At 43.4% G+C, this 21,039-nt stretch overlaps 1 protein-coding gene across 1 annotated transcript; it reads right to left on the reverse strand.

Moving 5' to 3' along the window:
• Positions 1-662: 662 nt before the first annotated feature.
• On the reverse strand, positions 663-21,039 carry LOC115403501 (caveolae-associated protein 2-like). The gene is made up of 2 exons (XM_030112404.1): positions 20,443-21,039; positions 663-5,841 (listed from the first exon to the last, which is right to left on the reverse strand). The coding sequence occupies exons 1-2, from the start codon at positions 21,001-21,003 to the stop codon at positions 4,978-4,980; spliced, it is 1,425 nt and encodes a 474-aa protein (XP_029968264.1). The 5' UTR covers positions 21,004-21,039; the 3' UTR covers positions 663-4,977.

Genomic DNA, 21,039 nt, shown 5'->3' on the forward strand with positions numbered 1-21,039 from the left:
TACTCAGAATGGATATTCATGCATGAATCCCTCAATAATAAACAAGATCGTCCACACACATTTCACAACTTTTGTTCCTTGTCATCAGACATTCACTCTGATCTGAAGCCGTGCAGTTTCCACTTTTTCAGCTTCCAAGCATTCATGGACAAATCAGCTAAATGCTTTCCTCTGCAGCCCTTTTTACAGATAAGTTTTTAATTATCTCCTGTCCAAATACGATCTCACTGATTCTGAGTGGATATGTTGTGTGGGTGACATTGCTGTTTTTATTAGCTCCTAATAGTTTTCTCTGCTTTTGTTCTTTATTCCTTTGTTATTTATATTGCAGTAAAGTTATTGTAAGGACTTCACATCCCCTTCTGCAGTCAAATTTGATTTGTTTGATAATTCAGTGTTACATTCTTAATTTGTGCAACTAAAAATTAAAGAACTAGATACCAGCAGTACGTCTTCTTGTGAGGTCGTAACTTGTTATTTACCTGCGGCGCAACAAGCTCGACGACATGTTTCCATGGTTTGTCTTGAAGTCGGTTATGAGTCACAGGGTTTGTGACATGAGTTACACATATTGAACATAACCAACTGTTGTTACAGTTTGTGTAAATGTTCTCCCTTTACCCTACCAACAGAAAAAAAAACCAAAAAAACAAGAAGCACAGTTGTGTTATAAAATCTTTATTGATGTATGCAGTACTAAAGGTGAAAAAGAAACAGTTGCATGGTTACAGGATACATCATTAAGAGAATATTTAAAGAGTCAAGAGGCAGGAAATCTTCAGCTGTCGAGGAAATTTCTTTGGCTCCTGTGGCGAGCTAAATTTGACAGGCCAAAAAATAAAAACACACATGAAGCTAAACATCGTTCAACAAAGACTTTTGCACAAACACACGTGTATATATTTATTTCTCATGATTGGCTGACAGAAATATGTACAACCAACACATTTGCAAGAAGAAGCAGGAAGTAACTCAGACTCAAAAGCTCAGTGGTCACTTCTCTCTCAATCAGATGATCTATACAAAGATTTAAAATGGAAAAAAAAAAAGTCCTCACAATGGTTAAGCACATTTTAGAGACAGGTAAGAAGTAGTCTATACAAGTCACATATGTCAGATCCCATTAAGAAAAGTTATGTTTGTAACACATAAGAGCACTTTGCCAAATACTGTAACTAATTACACATCAAGGAGAAGGATTCTGTCTTTTGATTGAGAGTTTGACGCAGTACTTATTGACGGTGAAATTTTATCAGCAGTAGATCAGAGGTTGGCTTGTTTTTAGCTGAGAGAAGCAGGCGGCTGTACAATCACTGAACAATGCACTGTTAAAGTGAAAACGGAAAAGTTTAGCATGAACATAACCCTTTAAACCATTTAGATGTAAAGGTACCACAAATAAGCATTGAAGCTAAATTTGCATCACTTTACCTCTGTTCTTCCAGATGATTAAACATGCCTTTATATGACACATTTTCACATAATTTTCAGCATGCAGAACTTGCTTGTTGTTGGTCTGGCATTTAGTTTACTTTCACCATTGTGTGGACACAACAGTACACATGCATGTTGCACAGTAAAATGAAGAGCAGCAAAAAACTGCTTTGTAAACTGCTGATAATATTCCAAACACAGTGTACTGTTGTGACTCTTATCTGGCTTTTGCTTTGTTTCTTGCTCTGTCCATGTCAGTGACTGGGTTAGCCTGTGATACCTGCATGCTGATCTTCCATATACTGCACAATACATTCACCATCAATAAGCACCTCACTCGCTTAAAATAATCCAAACTAATCCTTCAGTACTTTTTTGAATCTATCATTTGCAATAAAATAATCGACAGCTTCTAAATTTCCTCTTCACGCATTTGTTAGTGTTGTAAACGAGCCGGAAGAAATCTGAAAAGGATTATTTCAATGTTTGCTTATTTTAAGAAGCTTCACCATTTCTTTAAAGTGGATACATATTCTGATATATGAATTCTCTCATAAACACAGAATATTGATCTAAATTGGCCAAGTTTCCCATAAATTCGATCATATCCATACAGCCTTCCAGATATATTACATTGTTATTCAATTCCCATGTTATTTTTTTTCCCACAAATAAAAGTAAATTAAAAAATAAAATAAAATTATACATTTTCTTGCATAGTAATGTATCACTCAATAAAATTTTTTTTAAGCATGGTAGAGTCAGAAACGGAGCCAAGATCATATTTTGAATGGCCGCTATCTCTGAGCTTTCATGTGATTAATAAGGTCAGTTACTTGATAAATGTGATAAATGTGTAACCACTCACACTCAGGAAATAACTCTTATAGGCTCAGGTGTTATTTTTATGTAAAGGAATGCATAGAGACATTTAATAAATCCATTTTCTTGCATAGTTTAGTGTGTTTGAGGCACTATATTTCATCTTCGAAAAACAACTTGACTATCACTTCTTCTCAGAGGCAGCGTGATGTTTTTCGGAACCAGTGCAGTCAGCTAGCGGCATGCATCCTCCCAACGTAATCTACTTTGGACATGCCTAAATCTAAGACAACTTTATCATCATCCTTTTCCCGACACCTGAAATCCTTGCCAACACTGCTCCAAAGACACAGTCGTCCCCCCTCCGCTCTGCGCTCATGCCCGGGAGCCTCGACACCTGTGGCTCGCCATCTCTCTGCAACGCCTCAACAAGGAGGCCAGGAGCATGAAAAATGGGCTGGAGAGAAGTCATCCGTCAAACCCAGGAATGCTGTCCTCTGCCTTTATCCACATCTGTGACCTCTCTGCCGGTGCAATCCTGAGCACCTGGTATCACCTGCTCAATTATTTTTAGGCTGTCGTGATTCCGGGCGTCCTCCAAGTGACGCTGGCGAACCTCGCAAGTGCGAGCAACAAGAGGAAGGTCGCCTCACAGACACCTGAAGGTGCCACTTTTAAAAAAAGGGTAAAGTAGGTTGTGAGTGATGCACGTGCGGGTCCTTCAACACTTGAACTTTTCTCGCTTTTTCATGCCTCAAACACTCATGACGCCTTAAAGATTTAAAAGCTGCAAGGAATTCTTCAAGCGAAACGTTTGTGGTATGCTTTATGACCACCCTATCTCCACCGAGGAGAGCGATCACTCATTCAACATGTGCATGCGCTAAGGCAGAACTGATTTACTGTCATTGCCCTAAGATGGTCCTAGGATATTTTCTTAATCTTTAAATTGTACAGCAAGTTGTGTTCTTTTTTTTTTTTATATCAAAGATGTTTTGAAATGAAACAGAAGAGCATGCTTCGTATCATTCAGATGACGTCCTTGTGTTACGCTGTAGATGTGGTTGTTAAAACTTTCAAGCTAATAAGCTAGCCACAGCCTAACTGTAACATCTCACTTTTAATTTCATGTTCAGTGGGCTGGAACGGGAAAATAGTGCCTTTAAATTTAAACTTTAAAGTTTTTCTTTGTTGTCATGCAGATTATACATGATTTATATGGCTATATTTTAACAAAACCAAACTATTTCATCGCAGCATCACTGATAGCTTAGGTCTCAGTGTTATGCTACGTCCGCAACTCTTAAAAAAATAGTTAAAAAGAACAATGTTTTCTTGAAATTTTTAGAATTTGATTGGTGGATTGGAGCCTCATTCAGGCCAGTTTGGGACCACGGCGTTTGACACCAATGATCGAGGTTGTGCTCAATCCATTGAGAACAAATGTGTTCCTCACTGAATAGGTAAGCATACCAGTGAAGCTCTTGGTCATCACTAGCTAAAAACAAACTTCTCAGTCCAAAAAGAAATTCAAAACAGCTGGATTCAAGACAAACCGGGTAACACAGTTATTCTGTAAAGTCAGCTAACGTACCAAAAGTGGTATGACCTTTTAAATCAAGTGAAAGTAGGGCTTACACACACGTAAAAATATTATAGTAACTCCCAAAAAAATGCATAGTTACATTTACTGTGAAAGTACACAAGCTTAAGGCAGTTTTCCTAAAATGACTGTATAATTCTATGGTGCGTACGCCTTACAAATAGTGTGAATCAGAGAGTGAAAGAACATTTTTGTATAAACATCAAGTGTCCCTGCAAAGTTATGATCTACTATTTTGCTATTAAAACCTGCTCAATCTCTTGCTTCACTTATTTTGCCTGCATGTTTTTTTTAAGCTCAGCTTCTAACATCCAGGCCATCCACCTGCTTCAGAGTCAAGAGTCTGGTTTCTCTAAATGTACAAGGCCAATTGGTAATCCTAAATTACTGTGGCAAAGAACTAATTTGATAACAACATGAAAACAATGGAAAGAAACCAATTTTACCATAATTTTGGACTATCATACAATACTGAACCAAAAAGTATTGATATTGATAAGGAGAAAACTAGAGCTACTTAGACTACTTAAGTTAGTCAAGGGGCAGGGTGAGCCTCCAAAAATCAATAAACAGCCTCTAGTCCACTACTAAAAACACCCCAGGATCTTTTCACTAAAACTGCAGAAACTCCCCATTCCAACTCTTTAAGCAACCTGGCAACGCACTACCTCTACGGCTGTTGGGCAGCACCACTGTTGCTTAAGATTTACTATTTTACCCCAAAAACAGTAGGGAACAAGAGAGGCCATGTGTCTGTGAGGGAGAGGGGGACAGAGGGACACAAATGTAACAGGAGGGAGATTGTTGCTCCAGTGCCCCGGAGATGTCCACGTACTGACGGGATGGACACCAGCTGAGTGAAAAGAATTATTGTAATGTTGTCTTCTGAGCTGAACGAGTGGGCTTAGGAAACACTCTTAGGGTGTTGTAGATAATGAAATACGGTGGTTTAAGAGAGGTTCAGACATAAAAAATCTTGAGGAGTCAAGAATATGTTTCTGTTAGTGTCTGGGTGTGAATGACACAAAAACAAGGGAGGGAATATTTCTACCATCTGGCTGTGTGGTAATTGCAGGAGTGAATGGGAAAGTGGAGCAGATGTTCAAATTTAAATCTGATTATGACACTTGCTCCACAGAAATTGTTGCGCTGGTGATCTGGACCTCTGCTACTTTGTCAACAGGACTTTTTTCTTGCGCTGCCTGATCCTCCTCTTCTTCCTCTTCACCAACATCTTCATCTTGCTCTGGAACTGCCAGGTCAGCCAAACGCTCACCGTTGACGCTGCACTCGATGCTTGGTGCTTCTCCATTGATTGCCAGCTCCGCCTTCATGCTTTCTGGAGTGGAGGGGCTTAAAATCTCCTGACCCTCTGCCAGGACATCCTTGGTATGCACCTCTGCCAAAGGATATTCGCCATCTATACTTCCCAGGGGAGGAATCTCCACATGGGCACCTGCCCCAGGTGAGACGGTTTCTTCTGTGGTAGCCTCCCCATCTCGAACCTTCTTCACATTGAACGTCATGGGAGACACCTTGAAGGAAGACGACTTGGTCGTCGGGCTCTTGGGGTGACTGGGGGTGAGGCTCTTCTTGATCTTCTCACGCTTCTCAGGTGGAACAATCTTGGTGGTGATCTGGTTCACCTTCTTCTCAATGCTCTGACGCGAGAAGGCCTTCTTGAGGCTGTCGACCTTTCTCAGGCTGTTGCGCTTGAATTTGTCGGCCCTTCTTTCGTAGCCGCGAGACGGACCCGCTACAGAGTCACACTCAATCTCGTAATCTTCTTGAGGGATCGCAACACTCTCATCCTCGTCTGAAGACAGGCTGATGGTCTGGAGAACCTCCTCTTGGGTACGAGAGCCATCAATGGAGCATGCCATGGACGGGGGAGGCTGGATGGACTCTGCATCGTATTGGCTTGGTAGAGGAGTCTTCAGGGAGTCCTTGACAGAGACGCTGGTGGGAATCTCATTGTCTTCCTGTGAGGAAACAAACGGAAGAAAAATGGTGTGTTAAAGGGGTAGTCACTCGGATCTGAAACAGGATTTGGTTTGATTTGTTATGGCTAAGTGTAGAAATTCAAGCCATGGATATTAACAGACGGCGAGGCCCCAGAGCTCAAAGTAAAGATAAACAAGTTGTACTCCCACATAATGTTAATGTATACTTCTTTCACAAAAGAGTCATTCTAACTACCTCTAATTATAAAGATGAAACTCTGCTTAATATAATCAGACATGCTGGATTGGTCTGCCTGCTGGCGACTGAATACATTAATCTCCCCAACTTTCTTCTTGAGACACCTGAGGAAAGCCACCTGCTCCTTTGCACGAGTGAATTATTTCTCTACTCGTTTTGTATGCCTCTGACCTTCCATCGACAAAAACACACACTGATAACCATAAATGGAGTGAGAAAGAGAGCACATATTTTGATATCCACAGTTTCAGAATGCCAGAGTTTTTCATGTGCTTGTTCTGGTATCCTCTTTCTTCCTCTTGCCTTATTGACTCTGCGACCATTCAGTTGGCCCAATCCTGCAAACACACACATGCACACTCACACACACACACACACACACAAATACATGCAATGTTCTTCTCCACTGGGGATTTATGAGCTAGTGTTCCCACCCCCCATTGCCCCTATCCTTTCACACCCAGGAGTGAGTGAGGAGTGGAGGCGCAGCTTCACTGGTTGACATACTCCACTACACATCTGAAATGCTCATAAACAAGCCCTCTCTGTCACAGGCCAAAAGTATCGCCAGTGAATTCTTGGCTTTGATTTAACACACAAGCATAAAGAATAGTCCACAACACAAGCCCGTATTATGTTTTAATCACTTTAACATTTTGTATTTGCTCAATAGCAAATTAACTCAACCAGGTCTGTAGAATAACGGCTGGCACAGAAAATTTCTACAAACCAGTGAAACTCTCTGTTCATGAAACAAAATTATGGTTTTGTATATTTTATGCTCACCTGTAATGACTGTCTAACACCTCTATCAAACATCCAGTATAATCGCCATTCTAACAGCAAGTTTGCCTCCATTAAGGCCCCATTGACGCAATGATTTGTTTGTGTTTTGCATGTCCCTTTACATGGCAACAGTGCTTGGAGCCACTGAAAATGCAACTTTTTGAGAATGGCCCTCAAGGTAGAACCCTGTCTATATTCTCCTGGGACTTTAGAGTCAAGAGTCACTTGGAATAACAATCCAACATCATCGTCTGTCCATTGTAAATGTTAATAGTGTATTGTTCTCTGTACACGTATGTGTTTCATGACAAAAGCAAAACACAGCACACACTAGTGTCCCTCAGCATTGTTTTCAGCGTTTCTGCTGTTTCTGTGTAAAGGTACATTGTTTTCTGAATGTTGATGTGTAAGCACAAAACTTTTCAGAAATGAAAAAGCAAAAACGAGCTTTCTCTCGAAATGCTGTGTATACGTTGCCTTAATCCACACTGACTTGGTTAGGTTAAGGTTAAAGACATTAGTGTGTGTTGAAACGAACACAAATCTTCAGAATATTTCATAAGGCTCTTTGTTTCACTTTTGTTTTCACCTGAACAGCAGTATCATGGGTGGAGGTTGTCCATCCAGTCACCTGCTGCTGAGTTCATTATTCTTCTTAAAAAAACAAAAACAAAACAAAACACCACATTGTTGCAGTCATACCTGCCACTAGAGGTATCCTATTGGTGTAGTAATTAAAGAAAAAATACCTACTAAATGCCAACATAGTTTTTTCCCCCTGATAGGCTCAAAGAAAAGCCGCACTTCCAAAAACTTATAGTCAAAAACTCATTAACACTTTGTGCTTCTTCCTCATAATCTAGACTCAGTGAAGGAATTTTAGTTGGTGTCTTCAGAGTCTTCAGACTCTGTCCTTGCCTTGTGTAGTCACAGATCAAAACTGAAAACCTTTTTTTTTAGATATTTAATCTCAAACTACATCAACACCAACCACCAGTGACTCACTTCAAGTACATGACATACATTTGAAACACTGGTTGCGTCGTTGAAAGTTGCATGTAAGAGTTGGTGTTAAAGCATGACTGCCTTCCAAAGAATGCCTGGCAGCTCTCAGCACATCACACAGGCACTTAAAGAAACAGGATGCCTTAAGTTGTTGAAGGACAGTGCAATGCGTCTTTCTTGGGGTGTCATTACCATCTCTGAGGACTGGGCCAACCAGATGTTTTTTACACCAGGGTTGCAGGATTATGCAAGCAGTTTGTCAGACAATGTCAGCTATTTCCTGTGGCAGTAAAAAAATCATGTTTCCAGTCTTTGTCAATCAGTTATTGTTAAAATAACGCTAGCTTAAACCACGGTTTACTCAGTAGTGCATAAAACCAAATGGACCAGACATTTGTATCAAACTGCTGTTTTAGCTTGATTTCAAGCAGGAGACAGATCTTAGAGAAGTATTCTCCCCTTAAGAAGTGGGAGGCAGAATAAATACTCTTCTGCTTTTGCCCACCTTGATAACACTCAATATCTCCCATCTGAATCTTGAAACATGCAGCTCTGCTTCACAGTCGAGCTGTGTGTGCTAAGCATGTGTGGTATCCTGCTGTCAGTGCTAATAAATCTGTCAACGTGTTCCCACAGGTGAATCAACTTCAGCAACAGATACAGAGGTGAAAGTGCAAATAAAGTTTTTACACTTCAGTACGATGCGTGACAGAGCGCAAATCAATCAATGAAATGCAATAAAGCCAGTACATATATCTATCTAGTAACTGTCGTGAATCGTTCGATTTGCTTTTGTAACCAACAGACACTACTGATGGCACTTATTGTTAAAACAACTCAAAATCCATAAAAAAGGCTAAAAGTGGAGAGCAGCTCTGGTTCTTTAACTTTAATTTCCCCCTCAGTTTTGTTCTCTGAACAAGCAGTGTCTGGATGCATCATTTTGCTGCAGGTCTACACTGCACTGCACCACGCCCACAAAACATGTTCATACAGAGTCACAAAAAAAAAAAAAAATCAGAAAATCAGCAACTCAACCTGAGAAACTTTTCGAATTAACGAAGCTAAACACACAAAAAAATCTTGCTTCAAGGTGGATATTTCTTGAGACTTTATGCTTATCTTCTTTTGCCTGCGTGTACATTTCAGACAGCCCGACAGTTTTAATCAGCGTGACGGGTGAGATTGCCGACGGTTAAGCACCCACCTAAATCTGACCAGTCATGATTGGCGAATCAGAGCCAGCACCGGCCTTTCCTGACCTCCCCCTGTGGAGCATTCCCTGATACAAAAGACTAATCTTTCCTGATTGTGTGGTGCTGGTCGCGTTTCTAAAGATTCAATCTTGACACTTCTGCTCCAGTCTGGGCATGCCGTGGACTTTTTTGATTTGGCTCAAACATGTTTGGTATAATCAGTGTGGGTACTGGAGTGTGTGGGAGGCGGCAAATGAGACTGAAAAGAACAAGAACCGAGCCCACCTGTGAATAGCTGTGCGAGCTGAGCTGTTTCATTGAGTCGTCTGTGGGTCACTCCTGGTAAAGAATAACATCAGACTCCGTTTACACGCTAACATTTGAAGTGAAGAAGCATCGTTTTTCCTTCAAAAAAGCGTTGCATTTACAATGGCAGCATTTAAAACATGGTGTAGTTTTCATGTAGCACCACTAGTTGGTGCTGTTGGTTGTTCTTGTCCTGAAAGAACACACACGCGTGCAGGGAACCATAAAGCTGCGTTTTCCTGTGTGTATGTTGAGCGTGGGCACAGTGTCGGCAATTCCGAGCACTGTTGTCGTATAAACGGACACCCAAAGTACAACAGAAGTTTTACATTTTCATTTGAAAATGTTGTCATGTAAACAGGGTCTCAAATTAACCAATTCCTCTGAACAAACAATTAGAGTTGACTTTAGACTGTAAAAGGATCCGATTCAGCCTTTTTCCGTGACCATGATGTCAGCTTTTGTTACAATAGCTGATGTTTGGTATGTTTGGCTAACCAAATGGTAAGACGCTGTGGAATTAGCAGGTCCTCAGATTAACCTCAAGCAATCTTGGCATGTCGGGAACAATAAACAAAATTTTTCTAAATACCATTTGACCCAGGTCAGTCCTGTGTGTGTTAGCATGGACCTCACATTCTGGCACTCTTCTCTTGGGAACCCTGTTAATTAACGTACCCTCTAAGCAAGCACTCATTAGCCACCGAGAATGTGATACAGTATGTGTGCCTTTGAGGCATCTGTGTGCCAACGTGTGTTTGTGTGCAGCCATGTAGGACACTGACTATTGTTAGCAGGGGAAGAAAACAGGGTTTAAGACCGCGAGATGAAAGAAAACTGAAGTAAATTTGGAGCAAAGCAGAAAAACAAAGTTAATTTACTGTGACAAGCGGTTTGATGTACATTAAAGGGCACAGACTTTGTTGTTTTGTGCTAATGGTTATGCAACACAGTTCAGGATCTCATTTAGCAGTTGCGTGGTAGAGTTGCCATCTAATTGCAAGCCCTACTAGGTGTTTGAAAGCCGGAGCTTATGTAAGCCAGTCCTCTGGAGGCCCTTGATTCTACTGAAGCACGAGGATGAGGGCGGGACATGACAGTTACAACCAACTAAAAGAGATCGGTTCACGTTACTTACAGTGTCTGTATCTGTTTACACGACATGCAGTGATAAGTTGTTTCTTTGGAGCTCATCTCTATTCATATGTGTCTATTAGGGATTCAGAAATTAAAATACCATCATAACATGGGATATTATATTTGCTGTTTTGCATTTTTACACTAACGTTCTGAAAACATTTAAACGTAAATGGCAAACTCTGAACATGGAGTAATTTCCATGGTGCTTGTGCTGTTGGTTGTTTTCGTAATGAATACATACACACAAGCATACAGAGAACAATACGCTGTAAAAAATTAACAATGGGAGTACATGGACATTCGTACCAAGTTAGATTACTATTACAGGTGACTCCCAACTATAAATTTACCAACTCCCAGGAGAATATGGATTGGGAGTAATGGTACTCTGAGGGCCACCGTTGTTATCGTCCATCTAATCATGCTTGTGCAGAAGAATTATTTACTCCGGCCTTGGTGTGCATGTGCAGTAGGAGCATTTCAGAAAACTTGCATTGTTACGGTTTACACAGAGCCTTATTCACTCTTCAGGAAACTATCAAAACACCTTATAAATATACTGATCGCACCGGACCATGCAACGCAGGGTGCAAAACTACAAAATAGTAGTAATTGTAATCCTGTGGATGTCTGTGTTTGTGTTAGTGGTTTGAACAGGTGTGTTTTCTTGACCCGTCAGACATTAAGTGAAGGGTTCCTTCATCTTCCCAGGTCAGGATCGGACAGGTGTGTTGGCACAGTGCGTTCAGGGCCTCTGGGACACTGCAGAAATGAAAGGTTACATGGCTGCTGCCACACACATGACGCAAGGCATGTGTGCACTCATTTGCGAGCATGAAACCCCCGTTATTATCCGAGATATCCTTGTTGAAATTGAAGAGAGGTAAGAGTGACAGCTATAGCTGCAATCCATCTCCGGTGACATATTTAAAAACAACCCGCTGTCCCTTCCTCATCAGGCTCTGGCTCCGTTCCTCCAGTAAACAATCGCAGCACCCCGTCAACCTGCAGCTCCACTGATTGCACACATTTGCCCTCATCTACATATGTTGTGATTACTGCGCATCCTGTTCTATCAGAGTTGTTTCACAGGTCAGACTTTCCCTGGCTCGTTGTGCAACATCTCGGCCCCTCTGCCAGCCCCCCCACGCCCGTGTGCACCATCTGTGGACACAGGAAGGAAGGAAGGAGGAGAGGAAATGGAAATCTACTCTTTGTCGTGGGACCTTGTTACCACAGGCCATGAACAGGGCTGACTGCTGTACTCTATAAACTGTAGATAGGTCAACTAAGAAGCATGCACAAAAAAAAAAAAAAAAAAAAAATACTAGAAATACAACCAGCTACAAAAGGTTTGTTCCAACTGGGACAAACATGGTTCTCAGTATCATAAATACCTCGTCGGCAACTTCATGCCAGTTTTGAATAACACCTCTTGGCTGAGCAGCCATGACACTTTGCACAACAAGTTAGGGCATTCTTTTTTTCATTCGCGCCCCTCCCATATCTGCCTCCCCGAAAGAAAACGCGGCATGTTTACCGGCTTTCGCCAGATTGCGTAACTTTCCAACACAATAACCGATTGAGACGCTGTGACGTGCCGACAGGACGGAGATCGTGGCAGCCTGGAGAGGCCGGTCATTATTCTGGATGACACACTGTAAGTGATGAAGCTGCAAATTTGAGGAGCCCATCCACGCAACCCGCTATTGACTCGGCCAGCAGCGAGCGCAGTCGGGATGATGATGATGACGATGACGACGATGATGATGTGGTCGACGCACTGGGACACGTGCTCTCCGGTTCTTCCAGTTCCTACACACCGCAGTTGTTTGCTACAATAACTCCATTGAAAGAGCAGCTCAGCGAGAGCATTCCCTCTGACCTTCGGCAGGTTGCGTTGCTCTGCTTTCACAGTTCGTCCCTTCACTCCACAACGCATGATGTTAAGAATGTCCTCAGTGGTGTCAGCACAGCATTCCTGCTCATTTAGAGCCCCAGTCCCTGCACTTCTGACTCCCTACCATAGCTATGATAATCTCCTTTAGCTCATTTGCACAAACCTTCCAAGATCCTCCTTTACGTAACACTTGAGCACAATCCCGCGCTGTGCCTATCACAGCCATTGTTTGATAAGGGCCCGGCGCAGGATTTTTGATAATGCTATCTACAATTGTCACAATGTTTGCTTCGCACAGAGGTCAGAATTCAGCGGTGTCCACAGGGAAGCCGGAAAATCGTCACGTTATCTGAAGAGATGGTGTATTTTCGTGTTTTATTTAAGAGTCGAGAAGAAAGAACAGTGAGAACCAAAATGGCAATTGTGTTCCTTTTCCTGCCGTGGATGTGAAGGCCTTGGTGAGCGGAGGAAGTGGTGGGCGGAGTCACAGGATCGCACTGTATTTGTTATTTTTTACCCTCTGGTGATGGCATTAAGACATTATTAGGTCACTGGAAATATTTTACGCTAAATGAGGATGAGAGCAAGAGTGCAAATATGCAAACAATAATACCACTGAAATCATTGCAAACATGCTAAATATGTGCGGAATGCATCACAAAAACTGCTGATTACATACAGAGCTTTATTTTTCTGGTGCATGAAGTTCCACAACTTCAAAAGAGTCTGGTGGATTTACTGGATGGATGCATTTGCTGTCATTTGCTCTCTAGATTCAACAGTGTTTATAAAAGGCAACCTGCATCCATGCACCCATGGGTGTGTTGAGGTGTGTTTAGGTGTAATGCTATTTTGTGGAAACAAAACCAGTTCTTAAGTCAATGAAGTAAGGTTTTCTGGATAATGTCTTGAATATCATAAGGGACTGTGGTTGGTAACAAGATAGCCTAGTTTACATCAGGGATGTCAAACATAAGCTAGTCCAGGAGTCACATACTTAAAAATTATAGCATAACATTGAAAATGCTAAGTTTTCTTCAATCATAAAAAAGTTAGCATTGAGTCAAATACTATTTTGAAGAAAATAAGCACAGTTTCAGCATTTTTAACAATGTTTCCTGGAGCAAAATACCTTTTCTCCTGAAGTTACTTAGTCAATATGGCAGCTACATTTTGCACTCTGACTTCAGCATTGTGTTGTGTGTGCAACACTGTGAGCCTCAGTGAATAAATGACAAACAATAGCCATTTTTATTGACCGATTCCAGTCAAATCCAAGCAATTTCTCACTGTTTGCAATGTCATCCAGGGCCAGACTGGACGCTCGGGCGAGCTGGTTTGAGCCCCCCAGGCCATATATTTGACACTGCTAGTGTACATGATACTTTGTATAAAGTTACAAAGAAGTGAAGCTGTGTTTGCTGCTTCCAGCTGTTCGTAGGAGTATCTATCCTGACTTTAATCAGTGTCTGCAGGAGGATCTTCTAGTATGTCTCCAAGACACTACGGTGGGCAAATTACCCTCCAAGTGCAAGCCCACCTAGCTCTTACAGGAGATGGAAGATGGCACTTTAAGTGGTTTATTAGATGTTACACGTCGAAAACACCTACAGGTAACTCGGGAAATGATGCTGCTGCAACTCGAAATGGCAGAGAATCTGCACACAAACAGTAGACACGGACTCTCTTGCACGGTGCACATTAGACGGTGATAACAGGACCGGGAGCGTTCAATTAGCAGTCGTCTGTGGAGGCGTTATCGTTTCTCGTGATTAAAGTTGTTAGGATTGGTATTTCGCTTGAGGAACCTGCAGTTGCAAACTCGCCCGTTGCCACAGAGACTGAAACAGTTGAGCAGACTCGTCAAACCTGAATGTGACATCAGGAAGCAGAACGAGACGAGCGCCGAGCATAGCACGGCACCATCCACATGCAAACAAGTTTTTACCCCTGCAGTTTTGGAAACTTGTCTATAATCTCTTATCCAAACTCTCTCTCGGGCCGCTGCCGCCGCCGCCACCGCCAATAACCGACAAACGCGGACCGTGAATCCACTTTACTGTGTTGTCCTCTGCTTATAATCTGTCTCTCTCTGTTCTGCCATTTTTTTGCTTTCTGTTCTGTGAACAACCCTGAGGATTATCTGAGGAATGAACTCCCAAAGGGAAAATAAGAATGATAACAAAGCCAGGATCCATGCTGTAAACATGCTTCGCTGCTCATTTCGGAGGAAGCCTTAAAGGCTGCACGCCATTTTAGATTGTTATCACTGAGATTAGTAGAACTATTTAAAGAGATACTTAGAATCTCTCGGTAGAAGAAAGTTGGCAGATGATCAGACTTGTGGTGTATAACAGACTTGCAGCACTACTGTGTAAAATATTGTCTGAAGTACAAAAAGTAAGAAATAATGAAACAATTTCCCTTTACTTATCATGAGCAGAAAAACAGGTGGATAGCTGCTTGTCAGTGTTTTCCTAGCTGTTCAGTCATCTCGCACCACTTCAGCTGTGATGCTGTGACTATTGTTTGCTGTTCGACAGCCATTCATTCTCAAATACTCAGACTGCCTGTCAGGAATTATGCGATCCCATCAGCATGACTGATTTACACGACTCAGGCCTCCACAGCTTTTAACACAGGCGGGGTTTACAAAACGAGGCACTTTTTCCTGGGACTTTGTAGGAAAACAGTTGAGAGTCACGTGAAATAGCAATCCAACGTCTTCGTCTGTCCATACGAATGTCCGTGGACTCGACATGGTTCATGTTCATAGTGTATTGTTCTCTGCACATGTGTGATTTCATTACAAAAACAAGCAACAGCGCCAACTCGTAGCCTTTCCTGGTGTTTCCATTTCAATGGACATCACTTTAAAACGTCGCCCTGAAATCGCTAAACTTTTCTGAAACAAGCGAAAACTAAGGATTTTCAACTGAGATGTTGTGTCAACAGGGCCTAAGACTCGGCTCAGCCTGCGGACTTCCTCTTCCACTGACTTCCCTTCTTTAAAAAAAAAAATTAATTGAAGACAGGCCACAACACTGCACAAAAGCAGTTAAGTTTGTCCTTTTGAAGAAAAAAAAAATGCTTTTTTTTCTTTTGCTTGAGATTTCCATTGATGTGAGGATGAAGTTAAACGCACTGCAAGATATTCTCTACCTTACCCTATCACAGTATGCAAATCCCATACACATTTTAATAGTGAAAATTAGCTCGGGTTGCCAAAGCTGACACCTGGGACCCCCTTCAGTGGAGGCCCGAAATCAGAGAAGGGCACAAGGCTTTGCCTGCCTCAAGTTTGCCCACAACAGTTTTTTTCACATGTCAAAGAACACAGACCCGAAAAGCTCCAGCTAGTGGGTGCTGGGGAGAGTCGGTGTATCGACCAGTGTCTTTTTTCACTGTGAGGGTTTGAAAAACCTCAGAATCCGTATAGGGAGGGGTCTGCTGACTTGGTAGAAGCCATCTTGGGGGCTTTACATTTACATACATCTCCATTTAAACTATCAATATACACATTTATTAATGTTTTCTAAGCAAAGAAAGAGAACTCACAAACTTTGCTACAACTTTCCCAGCAAAAATGAATGAGAAACACTGTCTCATACACACTTTTTGTCCTAATAAAGTACTTATAACCTTATAGTTAGCCATCCAGTTCTACACTCAACATCTGCACAGCCTTGCGACAAGTAGACCCGGGATGTCTGAATACAATGAACCAATGAGCACTTTCAGCTGTGAGCTATAATATATCGCCTCCGAGTGAGAGCCACACGAAACATATCTGGGCTGTAGCCTGCAGCCTGTGGCCTGCTCTAACCTGTGCAGATGGATGGGATTGGAAAATGTCTCGTTCAACAGTGAGCACGCACGATATAGATAGACACGCTCACTCACTGCAGTTGCAGTTACATATCACGTTTCTCTGCGCGGGAAAGTCTTCGACCTGAGCAAGGTCTCGCTCGTAAAGTGGTGTAGGCGATGGATACGAGAGAAACTCGTGAAAACATCAGTGGCATTGTGCCGGGACTCAAAACGATCTTACAAAGTTGAATACAGACACTTATTAATAGCACATGATGCTTTGCGTCTCCACCCCGCTCAGGTTTGTCTCACCGCGCCGCGGTGAAGGTGAGAGGTTGGGGCGAGGCCGGGAGCCGTTTCACGCCCAGTTTGTCCTCCGTCTTACAGCAAAAAACACGAACTAAAACAAACAGCCTTTCACTTCCTGCTGCCGAGATTAAGTCACAACCTTTGGTCAAGTGTCGCTGCACGAAAAGCTCCAGGACAACGGGGAGCAGAGCAAACAAACCCGCAACCTGACGTCAACCATGTCAGAACTTATAATGTGTTGCTGAGCGAGGTTGGAATTACAAGTTTTAACGCAGCTTATTTTAACCTCCCTATACTATATTGTAGCTTTTCCAAGCTCAAATATTTCTGGCTTCAACCTCAGTGATGAATGAGCCAAGAAACTTTGAGACTCACGCGATTTCAGTAGGACTTTGTGTGATTGGACATACAAGTGTAAGTAGTGTTTTAACGTTGTTTTCATTGCAGTAACAAGCGTTGTTGACCTTTTCAATGGCTGCTCCATGCAGCTTTGCTGTTGTTTTGCCGGTGTGTATTGTATTTCAGCATTCTTACCAATTAATTATTCACACGCGGAAAGAGCTCGAACGAGAACGGTTCACGCAAACCGTTTCAGATTCGCAACGCCGCGAACTGGAACGCTACAGAGTTTCCAAAGTTGTAATTGTGAGACTATTTAAAGGATTTAGCACACAGTCATTTCAGACTTAGAGTACAGTGGCGGATGGATTAAAGGCAGCTCAGATTTCGCTGAATTAATTTTGGGGTTAAATGAAGGGAACAACTTCATTTTGGACGAAAGACTTCCACCAACAAAACTGTCATCCCCACTTTTCCACAGAATGTGAAGCGTAAGTTTCATTTCCCCAGCAAAGCGATGGGAACCGCTGTCAATATTAACTGGGACTGTTCTCCTTCATTGCCTTTCTGTGATTACCTAGACTTCCTCTTCCCAACTCATTCTGCAGGGAAAAAAGAAAAAAAAACCTCCTATGCAAAATGACAGAGCAAATAAAATCTTCTCAGCATTCAGATTCAATCTGCCATCGGGGCCGGCTTGTTTGTTTGTGCTGAAATGAACGCGGAGGGGAACATTATGATCTAAACTGCAATAAATGGCTTGTGTCGCAGGAAATTAAATCGGAGGATATTTCATGCGGCGCGCTGCAGCCATGCAAATTCAGAGAAGTTATGAGATCTCTGAGGCGATTGCCGATATTTAAACTCTCAGGTAATGAGCCTTTGAAACGAGTCTGTGGAACGAATAAACGAGAGGACGAAATATCTGCGAAGCGGCATTTTGTCTCTTCAGACAGAAATTACCCAAAGCTGCTTTGACACTGTACACAGTAGGAATCTCACATGGTTGAGTTGAATGTGTGTGTGTGTGTGTGTGTGTGTGTGTGTGTGTGTGTGTGTGTGTGTGTGTGTGTGTGTGTGTGTGTGTTCTCGTATTTCTATCCTTGTTGGGGCCAAATGTCCCCACAAGGATAGCAAAACGTGGAACGACGTGCCTTGTGGGGACCTTTTTCCGGTCCTAAGTAGGAGAAACAGTGTTTTCTTGACCATGTTGTTGTTACTGAAAAAAGTAAAAGTGCAAAAACATTTCTTTAGGGTTAGGCTTTGTTGTGGTGTGGGTTAGGGTTAGGGTAAGGGTCAGGGTTAGGGGCTAGACATGAATGGGAGTCAATGGACGGTCCCCACAAGGATAGAAATACAAGACTGAGCGTGTGTGTGTGTGTGTGTGTGTGTGTGTGTGTGTGTGTGTGATTTGGGGGATCTGTGCAGAGACAGGAAAAGCACTGGTGCACAGAAACAAACAAACAAGTCCCGGGCAGCAGTAATTAAGTCCTCATTAGTCCTCGTTACGTACAGGAATGCACCGGAGCGGCGGACAGCGCCGTCATTTCCGACAAACCGTGGCCTCCGTGCGTCTTACCCAGAAGCCCTCAGCTTTTCCACCTCGACTGGCATGTACAGGGCAGCTATATGTTGGTGTGTTTTGGATCAATTTTTAAGGGGGGGGGGGGGGGGGGGGGGGGGGTGTTGGGCTCTCCAGCGTGCGGCAAATGCAGGAGTGTTCGGGAACCATAACGGGTGCTGAGAGAGCAAAGGTACTGACGATCACCACTTGATCACTTTCTATTAAACGTACCTCCGTCAGTCAGACATGCTCTCCTGATACTTGATAGTTTTCTGTCTTATTACCGAAAAAACAAACATTTCAGTTTGCTTGAAAAAACTAGAATCCGAGGGAGTGAGCAACAGTGGCAAGATACTTTCAAGCTTAGGCAAGAAAATCAAAGCACAGCAAGAAGAGGAGAAAGTAATTGCATAATAGTGGTGTCGAGAAAAAAAATGACAATCCACACAAGAGAAGAGCTGCACTTAGTTCTTTTCATCACCTGCCGCCCTCGGGCACGCCGAGTCTCATTTTCCCGCTCTGTAACTGCAAACGCCCGACCTCAGCAGAACATCCAGTGGGCAAGCTGCATGCGCACACACGTTTACGCACACAAGCGCTTCAGGTCATACCTGGCCTCGTTACACTCAGACCGGAAAAGCGCTGCGCACAGAACTCGGCAAAAACCAGGGGAACGCATTATCGGAGAGTACTGGACTCAGAGTCGTTCGCATCCTGCTTAGTGGGGAGATCATCGGGCGCAGGCTGCTCCGCCAGCGTGCTGCACACATCAAGCCTGAGCCGGATCGATCCTGCGTGCCTCACCTGCAGGCACATATTGGGTCAGCTTTGCACAGGGCGAGGGCTTGGCACCTGCTGCGTTTGAACAACAGGGCCTCAGTACCTGGGTAACCAGATAACAGCAGCAGTTAAGAGCTCTTCGTGGCGAAGGCTGTGTCAACAATGCAAACCCCCCCCGCCCCCGCCTTCTCACAGCCTGGGTACACAGTAGTACTCTAAAAATCTATCCACACATGTTCAAACATGGGAAAGTACGCTGGAAAACAGTTGGCTTGATCTATAACGCTGAGTTGTTATCTGCAGATCGATAGTTCTCTTTGTTCTGTTTTTTTTTGTTGTTTTGCAGCGATGTAATCCGATGAAGCTCTTTGAATCACACTTCACATTCACGACTTCCCAAAGAATCTAGAAACTTCAACACTTTTTTTTTTAAAACCCTCACATGTTTGATTTCACAGCCAATACGGGCGAAAAGAAACACGCAAAACCCATCAGCCCGCCTCTGTGATGTCTGAGGGGTGTAAACAGATCTAGTCAAAGTCAGCGTCTGAGCCCTGCTCTATTATCCTCTGCAGCTTCATTCCCAGACACACCCTTCTCTTCACACACACACTCACACACGCACACAAAGAAGTGACTGAGAACCTTCTGAGCACCTTGAATTATTAACATCAGGACTTTTTTTTTTTAACACAGCCTCCTATTGGGTGGTGCTCAAGTTGAAGGATTGAGCGTGAAACACGCAACAAGTGTCAGCGTCCAACCCGGTGCAGGATGGATCCGAACACACCCACTGCTGGCAGGCAAATACACATGCAAATATGACTCGCACACAAGCACAGATAGGAATTAGTCCTTAAAGTGACAGTCCAACTAGTGATCTAATGTAGCAAAACTGTAATAAATGTATCCTACATTTCACATAATGCAATTTGAAATGATTTATTCGCTGATTTTTGTAGCCTCAGTTTCACATATGTTTCAAGTTACACAACTTTGTAGTAGAATCAGACACCTGAGTGGCACCAGAAGAGTTTTTTTTTGTCGTTCTCTCTCTATTCTAAAACTTCTCAATCTCTTGCTGAACTTAGAAAAAACACTGATGAACCTATTTTCACAGACTGAATAAGGCTCAGTGTAATGTGAAACAACTGGTGGGGCGGCTTTTTAAATAAGAAGAACACAATAGGCTGTTTATTTTCTAATTGACAAAGGCTCCAGTGTGCCTCTTCCTCTTCCTCCTCACCTGGAAGATGAGCACTTTGAAATGGTTCCTCTTCAGCAGGTGGCTGTGGTTGGCCTCCAGCTTCTTCACCTGCACGGCCTGCTTGTCCATGCGCTCCTTGACGTCCTTCAGGTGGGCGCTCACCTTGCGGGAGCGCTCCAGCAGCTTGCTGACGCTGTTGGAGGTGCCGACGTGCGTCTTGGACAGGCGGGTCACGTCGCCCTGCACCACCCGCACGGCGCCCTCCAGGTCGGCCTGCCGCTGCTCCATGCGCTGCTGGTTGTCCTGCACCGCCTCCAGCATGTTGACCAGCTTGTCCAGCAGGGCCACCACGGTGATGGCGCTCACCTGGCCGCCGGGGCTGGCCGGCGCGCCCGCCCCCGCGGCCGTGGGGCTGGTGGGGCTCTTCAGCCCCAGCCGGGACAGGGTGCCGCTGGGGGTCGGGGAGGACGGGGCGGAGGACGGGGCGAAGCTGGGGGTGAAGATCTCCGCGTTTTCCTGCTGCTGCTGCTGCTGCTGGGGGATGGTGTGGGTGCTGCCCGAGATGCTGCTGGGCTCGGTGCGCGGCGCGTCCTCTTCCATTGCGCACACGGGTACTTTTACGCAAAAAAACAAAAA

The sequence above is a fragment of the Salarias fasciatus genome, chromosome 16, assembly GCF_902148845.1.
Source record: "Salarias fasciatus chromosome 16, fSalaFa1.1, whole genome shotgun sequence".
Classification (NCBI taxonomy): Eukaryota; Metazoa; Chordata; class Actinopteri; order Blenniiformes; family Blenniidae; genus Salarias; species Salarias fasciatus.